At 36.9% G+C, this 13,538-nt stretch overlaps 1 protein-coding gene across 1 annotated transcript; it reads right to left on the reverse strand.

Annotated features, from left to right (window-relative positions):
* Positions 1 to 488: 488 nt before the first annotated feature.
* LOC135157261 (ornithine decarboxylase-like) lies at positions 489 to 13,284 on the reverse strand. Its single transcript, XM_064112255.1, has 3 exons — positions 12,766 to 13,284; positions 5,588 to 5,684; positions 489 to 1,413 (listed from the first exon to the last, which is right to left on the reverse strand). Exons 1-3 carry the CDS (start codon positions 12,892 to 12,894, stop codon positions 1,391 to 1,393), a joined length of 249 nt encoding a protein of 82 aa, XP_063968325.1. The 5' UTR covers positions 12,895 to 13,284; the 3' UTR covers positions 489 to 1,390.
* Positions 13,285 to 13,538: the final 254 nt, after the last annotated feature.

The following is a 13,538-nucleotide window of genomic DNA, read 5'->3' on the forward strand; positions in this document are numbered from 1 at the left end:
GGCGGCTTGTCATTGTTCAAAACCCACCTACTCCCGACAAAGAAAATTATAATTGGTATAGTGTCGAAAATCTGTCTATCTGCCGGTCAATCGGAACGGGGTCGGCCTAGCCATTAACCCGTCTCTGTGGTCTAGTGGTTAAGGCACCGGCGTTCAAAGCTGGGGACCCGGGTTCGATTCCCGGCAGAGACATTTTTTCGGCATTACCAATTTTCCAAAGGGCAGATAGCTCTGGGGATCCTTGATTTAAGCTACGCCTACCATTTTTCTCTTCGTCCATTTCTTTCACAATATATATATATATATATATATAATATATACTGAATTTCATTGACATATGATCCCGGCATTATAATTCAAACAGCTAATCTATATACAGGTCATGTGAGTGGGATAAGCCTACTTGTAAATTTAAAAAGTAAACTTGAGTATGAATACGAACACTAATTATGAATGAATTGCTATAGATTGCTTTATAAACATCTGAACACATTTATCACCATTATTTATTATCAGCATCTGTACGGTACTAAATCAACTTGTTTAGCACACTTGATAAACCCTAAAAAAATCTTACACAAAAAACGTTAAAAAATATTCCGAAGAATTATCGTATATTGTAGGCTAATTGGAAAGTCCTCAATTGACGTAGGTCTACAGTCAGATAAAAGAAAATAATTTTTTAAAGAAAAAAATCGGGATCGGGGACCCCGATGATATGATATACGCCATCATGGATTAGCAATGAGAAAACGGATGACGTCATCTCCCATGAGTCCCTTGAAAATAATTACTATAATTATTCCAATACCACCATTCCTCGTCAATATTCATCCAGTTTTGTTGAAAATTTACATGAACCTAATTTGATTGATTTGAACTCTTATCAATTGACAAGTGCAAATGAAACTTAGATGTAAGGCATTTCTTTTAACAGATTAAAATGATGTCATCTTGCCAGCATATTTCTGAAACCACCAGTAAGACCAAGAGAAGATCTGTCAATAAATGTTTATCAGTTTATTGTCCTCCTTATTTTACAAATCTGCCTTGTCATGGCCGTAATCATGGTGGTAGTTAGTATAACAGCATATGGCAGGTATATTAAATGGTGGTATTTCGAAACAAACAAAAAGGAATTTTCCTTTTCAAAATGAAAACATAAGAAGCAAGTTTGAAAAAAAAAACCTAAAAGAAGTGCACCTAAATGTGATAACGTAACATCTTTTGTCGATCTAACCTCGCATTTGGAAAGACTTCCTTTATTTTGACGAGCTCGTCCTCGTTGTCGAACGTCATGAGTCGGACATCGTTCTCCTTGGCGAACATGAGGTGTGATTTGGCTTTGCATGGGTGTGCATATATGATCCTATTAGGCTGAACGCCTAGATCAAGCACCTGCTGTAACTCCGCCTGGAAGGGGGGGGGGGTAAAAAATGAAGGTAACATTTTGGAAAGAAAGAGAGAGAGGGAGAGAGAGAGAAGAAGAAGAAGGGGGGTGGGGAAATAGAAAGAGTGAAAAGTCAGTGATTGTAGGACTTGAATTGTTTCTCACTGACACTCTAAGAAGCCTCAAAATCAATTATTTGATGATCATAATAATAATCATAACAATACTAATTACAATAATACTTAATAATAATACCTATACTACTACTACTACTACTACTACTACTACTACTACTACTACTACTACTACTACTACTACTTCTATTACTTCTATCCTAATGATAATGATAATGAAAGCAATGATAACAACAATAACAAAATACATAATAAAAATAGTAATAATAATAGTTATTATAAGAATACTTAATGATAAGAACAATAATTTAAATAATAATGATAATAATAACAATAATAATGGTACACACTTAAAATGTTGGGCAACATACTGTCCACTGTATTGCGTTATGTATGTTGGCAAAAAAATTATATATTCTGAGCAATTATTATCCAATTGAGCAAATCTGTTACCCAATTATCAGTTTTTATCACCAAATTTGGGCAGATTTTAACTAATAGTTGTGTGGACAGTATGTTGTCCAGGGTTGGTTAAAAGTTGGGCATTCTTTTGCCCAACTATTTTAAGAGTGTAATAATAATAACAATTGTGATAATATGGATAATAAATGATAATGATGATCAAGATGAAGATTATTTTAACAAACATGACAATAACAGTAGAGATAATATCGATAATAACAAAATGATGATATATATTATATTAGTTATATTGATAATAGAAGTGCTCTCTAAAAATATTGGGTAAAAGTGCTCTATGAGGGTAACTATGTGTCCAAGCAACATTGGGCATTTCTTTTAGGCATTTTTATTTTTCCAGTGTGATGAAAATTTTGCCCATTCTAAAGTAATTTCTGCTTCTTTTTTTTTTAACCTTACTGGGCAATATGCTTCCCACATTTGGGTAAAATACAGCCCAAAATTGATTGGACACATATTTACCCTCGTGGTGGTAAACATTTTACCCTAAAGGGATGGTATCTTAATTCTTTTTTATTTCATTCATTCCACATGTCATGCATGTACTGGTGAATATGTAGGCCTTCCTCGCGATGTCATCAAAAATGATGATGCGGTAAAATAATAAAAACATAAAAAGAGTAAAGACAGACAAGCAAATAGATGTATGATCTTCATGAAAAATTATAAGTACCCGCATGGTGATAAACAGTAAAACACAGCCCCTACGATTATAGAGATCATTTTCAACAATATGCATGTATAGTAATGTTCCTGTTCCACAGGGGCCGTGGAACCTGGTTGAAATTGCTTTAACCCTAATTATCCCTCCTTTCACATGGCAATGGTGTCCAAAAACGTAAAAATTGACATCAAAATGTGATTTCATGCATGTTGAGCCTCCTCCTGTTTTCAAATTCTGTATTTAAACGAACATCAAACTGGTATAAAGGGAAAGACAGTCTGACGAAGAGTTTATTAAAAAATAGCAGAAAATATAATGAACAACATTGGTGAACGTTTGAGGAAAAATCCATTAAAGATTGAGAAAGCTACTTGATTTTTAAGATTTGATTTGTGACGTCATATACGAGCAGCTGCCCTATTTTGTTGTGTAACATAAAATGAATAAATTATTTTTTAAATGGCTCGTGATGACTTTTTTTCAGGAGCGGATTTGAATGAATTTGTCTGTTGGTATACTAAAGATACAATAAAACCCATTTAATTTACGATACATGGGAGGTTGCTCACATATGACGTCACAAATAAAAAATATAAATTGAATAACTTAAAAAAAAAATCTTTGATATAATTTCCTCAAACCTTTACCAGTATTTTTTGTTATTTTTTCTGCTATTTTTACAATAATCTCTTTGTTTGTCAGGGTGCATTTACACTTTAATGTCATTACATTAATTTCTATCCGTTTTAATGTCATTAGATTTTATATGTCTGTCTGTATTACATACAAATTATTCATCGGACCCTCAGTTATAGAAGCTTGCTTTTATGTAGGTCCCATCATATTTCTTTGACTTACACGTAAATCAATAACTGATTAATCATGTTGCTTATATATTTTCCAATTGTCTATAATTTTATATTTTGTATTATCGTTGTTGCTTTCTTTTAACGTGAAACAAAATGTCAAACGAGAAACATAAACATAAATAAAATGAAATGAAAAGAAATAATAGTCGTTCCATGGGATTTGTTCAGTACGAGAGAATGGAAATAGCATTTGAATAGGGAAAAACTTTTAACAACATTTTCTAGTCTCAAAGAAAATAAATAAATTTTCTGAGAGAATTACTAAACTATATTGCATGTAAGTAATATTCTACACAGTAAAAACGTTGTATAAAAATGGTGCCTGTCCATTTATAGCGTTGTATACCAGCTTACATCTTTGCATTTTCCACCGATTTTCAATTGATGTCCAGTTCAACTGACTCAAAACATAATCTGTGGAAGTACGCCCGGGGGGGGGGGGGGGGGGCACTCAGTATATAATGCATAGTGGGTATGTGCCGCGGAGGGGACCCCCATTTTTACACTCAAATTTCCGTTCCAAGGCATAGCATTTTTGTCTTTTTGAGAAAAAGAACAAAGAAAGCCGCTCCAAGGCATAGCATTTCCTTCTTATCGAGAAAAAAGAAGAAAGAAATCCGTTCCAAAGCTTTGCATATTTTTCGTTACGCCGTTCCGGTCGCATTGATTTGCTACAAGGAGCTGCAATTTGGTGAAAAGCGGCCGTAGAGCGCTTTTCAACCATCGCCTAAGCGAGAGCGCACCCGGCGGAGGCCGCGCTAGCTGCGTCATGCACGATTGCCCGTTCCATAGGGATGCATACGCACTCACAGAGATACGGAGATCCGTTCCGAGGACCCCCGTTTTCACAAACATTTGTAGTTCCGAAGCCCGTTCTGAGAACCCTCCTTTTTACAATAAGCCCGCTCCAAGGCCCCCGTTTTTTGCCTCGCCCGCGGCACACCCCTACCACTTTTTTGGTCGAGTGCCCCCCCCCGGGGAAGTACGTGTACCAACTCCAAGGACAATTCGTGGCATTCTTTTATGTTGTTTCACAAGCGACTCTTTGGTCGCAATTGCACAATTTGACCAAGCAGTGCTGGAGTAGTCGAACAATGGCAATACAAGAGCATTTGCTAGCATCTTGATACTATCTAGTGGTAAAAATTGTTTCAATCTTCTAAATAGAGCTAATCTAGGTCCAATTTTTTTTACTAACATGTTGTAAGTGATCCTTCCAATTTAGGGCAGGATCTAAGATTACACCTAAGTATTTGTAGCTGTCTACTTGCAGTACTACATGATTGTCCAAATGTAATGAAAGGGTTCTGTTCGTACTTGCTAATTTCTGGGGTGTTCCAAAAATCATAAATTGTGTCTTAGTGGGGTTTAACCTTAGTCCATTATTATTAACCCAGTTACTGATGTGTTTCAAATCTTCATTAAGTACAGTTTCGAGATCTTCAATTTTCTTTGCACTGTAAAAGATAATAGTATCGTCAGCGTACATCATCACAATACTTTTTGAGGTAACTTTAGGAAGGTCGTTCACCATAATCGAGAATAGGAGGGGTCCGAGTATTGATCCCTGCGGTACCCCAGTTACTTTAGTACCCCATGTGGACTCGGCATCCCTTACAATTGTTCTCTGTTTGCGATTGGCTAGGTAGTTAGTAAACCAGGTAAGCTCAGTGCCTCGTATTCCGTATTTAGATAATTTTTGCATCAGAAGTTCATGGTCTACGGAATCGAAGGCCTTGCGAAAGTCTAAAAAAAACCATGACCTCATGAATACATAATTAGCCCCATTGAAATCAATGTATCATTGGCCTGGTTTTAACATTTGTAAGGAAACAGGCCAATAATACATGTACATTGACTTTTATTGGGCTGATTATGTATTTATGATATCATATCTTGGGGTCTCAGGGACCGATTCTAACAAAATTTTACTTGTAGAGGTATTTCATCAAGATCTTTCGAAATATGTTATCAAAAACATAATAATATTAACGTAATAACTTTGGTCGGACTGGAGGCAGTAATTTTCGTCGGTGTGGCTCAGACTTACCATAGAATGGTTGCACATTTGGAAACTCCTGCTTCCATAGGTGGTGCTTCTTCTCCACATCCTTCAGATCTAAGACAAATAAAGGGTCTTCGTCATCCTGAGATCAAACAGAAAGATCATTTATGGAACATTGCAGATGTCTAGTAAGAGGAATTGAGAGAGAGAGTGAGAGAGAGAGAGAGAGCGAGGGGTAGAGGGGGGGGGGGGGGAGTGGGGGAAGCTAAAATTTTAGAGATTTGAGGGGGGTGTCAATGAATGCGTGGTCTTTGTTCACATCATTCAGGGCTTAAACTATGCACAAAATCTGCTTTCAAAAAGTGAATACTATATTACACCGACAAACACACTTTCCTTTAGCCTACATATTTCAACGATCAAATAATGCGAGCGCGAAGCGCAAGCTGAACATTTTTTTACATTCCGACCTAAATACTGAGCATTCTAAGCACCTTTTAAAATCATGAACAGCATAGGGGTATGACTATACACTTGATGTAAGCGCGAGCCGAAACGAAATTCGACATCTCATGTTTTGTAAATCAGGAAAAGGAAGGATAATTGGATAAATGGATAATATTCCTACATTAATGATTTGATAATCTGATCTGAAACTAGAACAAGATTCGTATCTAGATAAACATGCGTGCGTGTGTTTAGATTCAGACCTAGAATCTGGACATTCTAATTACATTCTTAATTATAATATCAATAATAAGAGCGCGAAGCGCGAGCTAAAAATGTTTGATTTTCAGATCTAAAAAAATAAATTTAAGCGCAATTACGAATTGGATATGGATCACGCTTAATAAATGATGCGAGTGCGAAGTGCAAGTTGATATTTTTATCATTACATATATTTTGAGTTGTGACCGGGACATTTAAAGGACATTTTTGTCTTCATATGACTATGATCTTACTAACCGAGAGATGAAACTTGTCGATATTCCATTCTGAAAAAACGGACAATGATTATTAGGAAATCATGAAAATATTACTATCTTACTTATATACTAAGAAGCCCAAATGAGGGAGCGAGATTGATATTAAGGTCAGAAAAAACTGGACATTTTGTAATCATGAATAGGATGCATGGGTTAATATATTTTTAACAAAAATAATGCGAGCGCAAATTGCGAGCAGAAAATTCTGATAAACTGTCATGAAAGAGGAATTTAAAATAATTCGTTACAATTGATATAGGTATACATAACTCCCCAATCAAAATGCAAGCGCGCAGCTTTAGCTGATACTATTCACAATCAGACCAGCCGAATAAGGGATATTTAAAAAAAAAAATATGGAATACACAAGGAGAATATTTACTTGACAAATCAAATAATGCTAGTGCGCAGCGCGAGCGAAAAATTTTGATATTTAGACCATAAAATATAGTCATTTTACAGAAAACTATAAAATCTATTTGTAAATCAAACAAATTGAAAACTCAATGTCCGAGAAATGTTTTGTTTATTAACTTCAAAACTTGATATTTTAAGTTCAATATAAGTCTATTGAGCAAGTTATGTATCTCATAGATTAGGCAATGCGAGCAAAAAGCGTGAGCGAAAATTTAACATAGTGACATGAAATTCCCCCCACCCCATATTATTTTATTCACTCGTCTTTTTCCTCTTATTTTTCCTCTCCATTTTCTCTTCTCTTCTCCCTTCTTTTTCTTTTTCCTCTCTTTTCATTTTTTTCTTTTTGCTCGTTCCAAAAAGTGGGGGGGGGGGGGCATTTGATATCAAAAGAAAATCCTATATAGTCTTTGTAGTCGAAAAATGGTTAAAAATAGCGTACTTTCATGACAAATTATTTTATTCTCGCCTGCTCCCATATCGGATTTAATAACCAAATCAAGGTTTCTTGAAAAAACCGCACCCCAAACCCCAAATAACACCCCTAAATTCACAAAAACATATATGAACGATAATTTTCTTGGAGTATTCGCAAGTTGTCCGAAAATTATCCTGATTGCCCTAGTCCTTCCTGACGTTGTCCTAAATGTCTCCGGTTCTGTCCTAATACGATCTGCATGCTGTCCGCGCCGAACGCCGACAAATTTATTTAGATAATCTTGTCCCAGGACAGTCCCATGAATGTCGTAGGACAAAACGCGGACAGCCCTGGTCGTGTCCTAGGACAAGATCATTTTCATAATCTTTTACGGAATTTGGTTGCGGACAGCATGCCGAAATGACAAAAGTTGCTTCCGCAACCCTTCCTGGTCTTGTCCGCGCCCTAGTGGAAAACTGTCATTTCGGCATGCTGTCCGCAACCAAATTCCGTAAAAGATTATGCAAATGATCTTGTCCTAGGACACGACCAGGACTGTCTGCGTATTGTCGTAGGACGGTCCTAGGACTGTCCTGGGACAAGATTATCTAAATAAATTTACCGCCGTTCGGCGCGGACAGCATGCAGATCGTATTAGGACAGAACCGGAGACATTTAGGACAACGTCACGAGTGGTAAATTCAAGGACGAGGACAATAATAATAATTTTCGGACAAATTGCGAATACTCCAAGAAAAGTATCGTGTTCTTTTTTTTTTTAATTTAGGGGTGTTATTTGGGGTTTGGGGTGCGTTTTTTTTTATAAGAAACATTAATTTTGTTATTAAATCCGATTTAGGAGCAGGCGAGAATGAAGTAATTCGTCATGAAAGTACGCTATCTAAAAAAAAAATTCGACTACAAAGACTACATAGGATTTTCTTTTATTTCAAATCAGATTGCATACATTGATGGAAATCCCAGGGGGACAGGCAAATGCTTCCCCTCACTTTTGGAAGGGGGGGGGGGCATTTGATATCAAATGCCCGCCCCCCCCCCCACTTTTTGGAACGAACAAACAAGAAAAAATGGAAAGAGAGGAAAAGGAAGAGAAAAGAGAATAGAAAATGAAAAGGGAAAATAAGAGGAGTAAGACGAGTGAATAAAATAAGATGAGGGGGGGGGATTTCATGTCACTATTTTAAATTTTTGCTCGCTTTGTGCTCGCATTGCCTAATCTATGAGATACATAACTTGCTCAATATAGGCTTATATTGAGCTTAAAATGTTTGATTTACAAATATATTTTATAGTTTTCTGTAAATGACTATATTTTATGGTCTAAATATCAACATTTTCCGCTCGCACTGCGCACTAGCATTATTTAATTCGTCTAGTAACTATTCTCTTCGTGTATTCCATAATTTTTTGAAAAATATCCCTTTTTAGGCTGGTCTGATTCTGAATAGTATTAGCTAAAGCTGCGCACTTGCATTTTGATTGGGGAGTTATGTATACCAATATCAATTGTAACAAATTATTTTTAATTCCTCTTTCATGACAGTTTATCAATATTTTCGGCTCGCAATTTGCGCTCGCATTATTTTTAAAGTATTTTTTAAAGTATATTAACCCATCCTATTCATGATTACAAAATGTCCAGTTTTCTGACCCTGATATCAATTTCGCGACCTCATTGGGCTTATTAGATTAATAAGTGAAATAATAATATTTTCATTATTTCCTAATAATCATTGTCCGTTTTTTTTTTCAGAACGGAATATCGACAAGTTTCATCTCTCGACAAAAACAAAAATGTTCTTAAAATGTCCCGGTCGCAACTGGAAATATATGTATTGATAAAAATATCAACTTGCGCGTCGCACTCGCATCATTTATTAAGTGCGACCCATATCCAATTCGTAATTGCGCTTAAATTAAACATTTTTTTAGATCGGAAAATCAAATATCTTTAGCTCGCGCATCGCGCTCTTATTGTTGATATTATGATAAAGAATGTAATTAGAATGTCCTGATTCTAGGTTTGAATCTAAACACACGCACGCATGTTTATTTTGATACGAATCTTGTTCCAGTTTCAGATCAGATTATCAAATTATTAATGTAGGAATGTTATCCACTTATCCATCCTTTTCCTGATTTACAAAACGTGAGATGTCGAATTTCGTTTCGTTTCGGCTCGCGCTTCGCGCTCACATCAAGTGAATAGTCATACCCCTATCCTGTTCGTGATTTTAAAAGGTGCTTAGAATGCCCTGTATTTAGCTGGGAATGTAAAAAATATTCAGCTCGCGCTTCGCGCACACATTTTTTGATTGTTGAAATATGTAGGCTAAAAACAATTGTGTTTGTCGGTGTAATAGTATTCACTTTTTGAAAGCAGATTTTGTGCATTTTTATACATGACAATAAATTGTCTCGGATCTAAGATAACTTTAAAAAGACTGCATATGTTAATAGCAAAGTCGAGGCTCCCTTTATAACATTACTTTCTAATAGTTTTTCCACAAATTAATACATATCTTACAAAAGAGGAAGAAAACGGGAAGTGAGACAGGCACATGCAGACCAAGGGGCGAGGTGGTCTTGCTTCCCCCTTTAAAAAAGTACAAACAGAAGAAATATAAGTGAAATGGAAAGGGAAACTTAAAAAATGATATGGTGGAAAAGAAAAACAAGGGGGAGATGCCGTGCTAATACGGCCCTCCTCTCCCTGCTGCTGGCTTACCCCTCCCAGTATTAAAGAGATATACAAACAGCACAAAAGAAATAGGAATAAACAAAGGAGATGAATGAAATGAGGTGAAATAGAATCAAGTAGGAAAAAAAATCGCGATAATGAACAGAAAATAATTGGCCAAGATTGTGAATGTGTAAGATTAGAAATATCAGTTTTAATTTTTGGACGAAATTGTGAATCCAGTGTCTAATCGCCTTTGCCTCCTCTTGTACCAATTAAAATATAAACTAAAAAAGAAAATGTAAATGGGCAATTCCAGGAGACCGAATGCGATCGCTACGCCCTATTGGCTGCGTAAAAAGGAAAAATTGAATAAATGCAAAGAAGAGTGGAAAAGAGGAAGAAGAGTGAAGAAATTGACAGACGGGGAGAATATCAGTGTTTCAGCTAGGTCAATTTTGTAAAAAATTAATGGTTCATTTCGCTTTTCATGCTTTTAATAGTTTAATTAAGAAGATTGTGCACGCTATTCATTTTTACGAAAAATACCTAGGTCTTTTCGTCTTTTCTTTTTCGTCCTTGATGTTTGAAATAAGTTCGCGCTTCGCGCTCATATTTTATGTTTATGAGAAACATGTTCTGTGCACGACTTTTTTCAGGAAGGTCTTTTTTTAAGAGTCGTGGTGTAGTGGTTCTGACTCCCGCCTTGTAAACGGAGAGTCGTATGTTCGATTCCCACCGCGGTCTATATACCGTCCTTTGGCAAGACGTATTTTGCACACCTTGCCACTCTCGACCCAGGTGCTAAATGGGTACCCGGTTGGATGCGAAAGTTATTGTATGCTTGAATTTGCAAGTGCCACTTCGAGGCTGCGATGAATGCAAGGAATGCTTCCCAGGGTGTGGAAGTTGTGCACTTTTTATGCGGGATTGAAATGAATCATGGGGTAATAATATGCTGTAAATCGTTTTGAGCCGTTCTGAGAAAAGCGATATTTATAAACTTGCTATCATTTATTATTATTTCTTATCAATAAAATCTCATTCACGATCAAACAAAGTGCTTAAAATGCATTAGGAATATAAACTTGAATTTCAATTTGAAATCTTTACCTGTATTATTAATTTTGTTATGATATTTGTCCTATTCGTAAAGTCAAGCGCTGCCTATACTGTCCCTTTTTTTTCGACCACAAATGGCTTTTGCTACTTGTGTACTCGTTCCATAAATATTACATTGGATGCACACATTCCTGAATCACTCCTCTTGCCTTCCTATTCCAATCCGAACGTTCCTGAAACAGTCCGCTTGCCTTCTTATTCCTGTCCGCACGTTCCGGAAACTGTCCGCTTGCCTTCTTATTCCAATCCGCAAGTTCCTGAAACATTCCGCATGGCTTCTTCTTTGCTACCTGAAGCTGACCTGATCGCGGATGGTTTCCGGAAGACGCGGAAGGGTTTAGGAAGGGCGGGACATCATCAGGACATCGTTAGGACAAGGTCCCAAAGGTGTCAGGAATTCAATATCCGCGTCGAAATTTTGGTCGAGACCAAAATTTAGATGCGGACAAATTTTGATTTCCCGAACACCAGGAAGGGTTTAGGACAGCGTGCGGACACTCCCAGGTATGTCATGTATGTTCGAACAGGTTGCGGAAGGTTCGCGGATTGCAATTATTACATTCCGCGCCTTGTCCTGACGCTGTCCTGGCCCTAGTGGAAAAGGGGTATTAAGAAGACTATTATTATTTTAGAAGGAAGGAGAAGCGGGGCAGGGAAAGGACGCTGGGCCAATAGGAAAGACATTACTATTATCATTATTATCATTATTTTCTGCGTGAAGCGCAAGAAAAAGAAAAGGCGCCCCGCTTTGGTCTTTATTCCTTTATTATAGAGAAGATGGAGAAAATGCCTTCCCCTTTCCACACTGATGTTCTTTTCCAATCGCTTTTCCTCATGTTTGTTTTTTTATTTGGGGGAAGTGAAATGTTCGCATGGCAACGCAGATGAAAATAGTCTAGTGCTAAACGATGATAAAATCGAATTGATGAGACAGATGCTCAGCTAAGGTTCGACATCCAAAATAGCATTAAATTGAACATTGGTTGGAGGTTCTTCATGAGCAATTGAAGAACCTGAAATGAGAGAGCATGCAATGAATAACCACGATCAATCGTTTTTAAGTCAGCTGAATGCTATATAACCTTCAACTTCAACATAATTATTCTGATACATCTATATTAAAAAGTCCGAATATACTGCCTTTGGATCCTGGATCGGGTTCAAATCACTTTTGTCAAGGGACCTGGCCATGGAGGATCAGTATGTTGTTACTGTGTGTGCACAGAATTGTCAGTGGTCATCAGTCTCCTCATTTGCATACCGATCAGGATGTGCATAAACTGTTTTGTGAAATTAAGCAAAACTTTAAAATGTCTTTCTTATTTTACATCCGATTTTGATGAAATTGTTAGTGTTATGCTTGTTGGATTTTTCTTTTTTTATTCAAATCAATTTTTTTTATTGGGATATGGACTTGTCCTTTAAACAATGCACTATCCGAACGAAGGGAACAAGAACAATCATTATGAGAGGCTTGCTTGGTGTCGAAAATGGCATCAGTGGTATATTAAAGAAAGCCTATTTATTATTGTAAAATAATTACCCCAAAAAAGACACGCACATAAAAAATTGAGCTTACCTCTCTGGATACATCAACATAGTCCCCATTTATCACATCCTTCATGTATTTAACAATCTTATCATCATTTCTGGCATCCAGTGATCCTTCCTCTTGCAATGTCCGCCCAGCCGAGATGTTTAATCCCATAACTGAAGATTATTTAACGAAATAATCTACCCCAAAAGTGTCACCGAGGGCACACCCCTGCTTGTAACTTCTCCTACCATTCCCGGAAAAGTTTGAGTGGCGTCGAAATAGAGTTTTGTCGTTTTCTTCTTCAAACAATCCTCGCGCACGGTTGAAGAGGTTATTCCAAAGTCACAGTGCTGTGCTTCAGAATACACTAGGCGTTTTTTTGTACGGCCTGCCGACTGACTGAATCACTCGAGTTGAACTCGCTGTGGCATGCAAATGTATTTTTTAGAGGAGGCATTCGCAATTCGTGTTGCCGGCGTTTCCACTCTTGTTTGAAAAAAAATCTAAATCTTGCGAAAATATGGCACTCTTACGGCCGCGCAGTCTGTTCTTATGTAAACTGGCCAGGCTCGAATCCCCGATGACATAAAAACAGAGGATATACCAGCGGAAAGATAAAAACCGGATCGTAAATTGACATAAATGAGGACGAGGCGAGGGTAAGGTATCCATGTCGCAATTAACCCTGTTAATTGATTAAAAATTGACATGCCCATTAATCCTTCATGTCTAGTAGACAGTTGGAAATACCGTCACCTATTTCCGTCAAATTATTATGGGTAGATGACGTCTACTGAGATGATTACAGGAAACGA

The sequence above is a fragment of the Lytechinus pictus genome, chromosome 17 (genome assembly GCF_037042905.1).
Source record: "Lytechinus pictus isolate F3 Inbred chromosome 17, Lp3.0, whole genome shotgun sequence".
NCBI classification, from domain to species: Eukaryota; Metazoa; Echinodermata; class Echinoidea; order Temnopleuroida; family Toxopneustidae; genus Lytechinus; species Lytechinus pictus.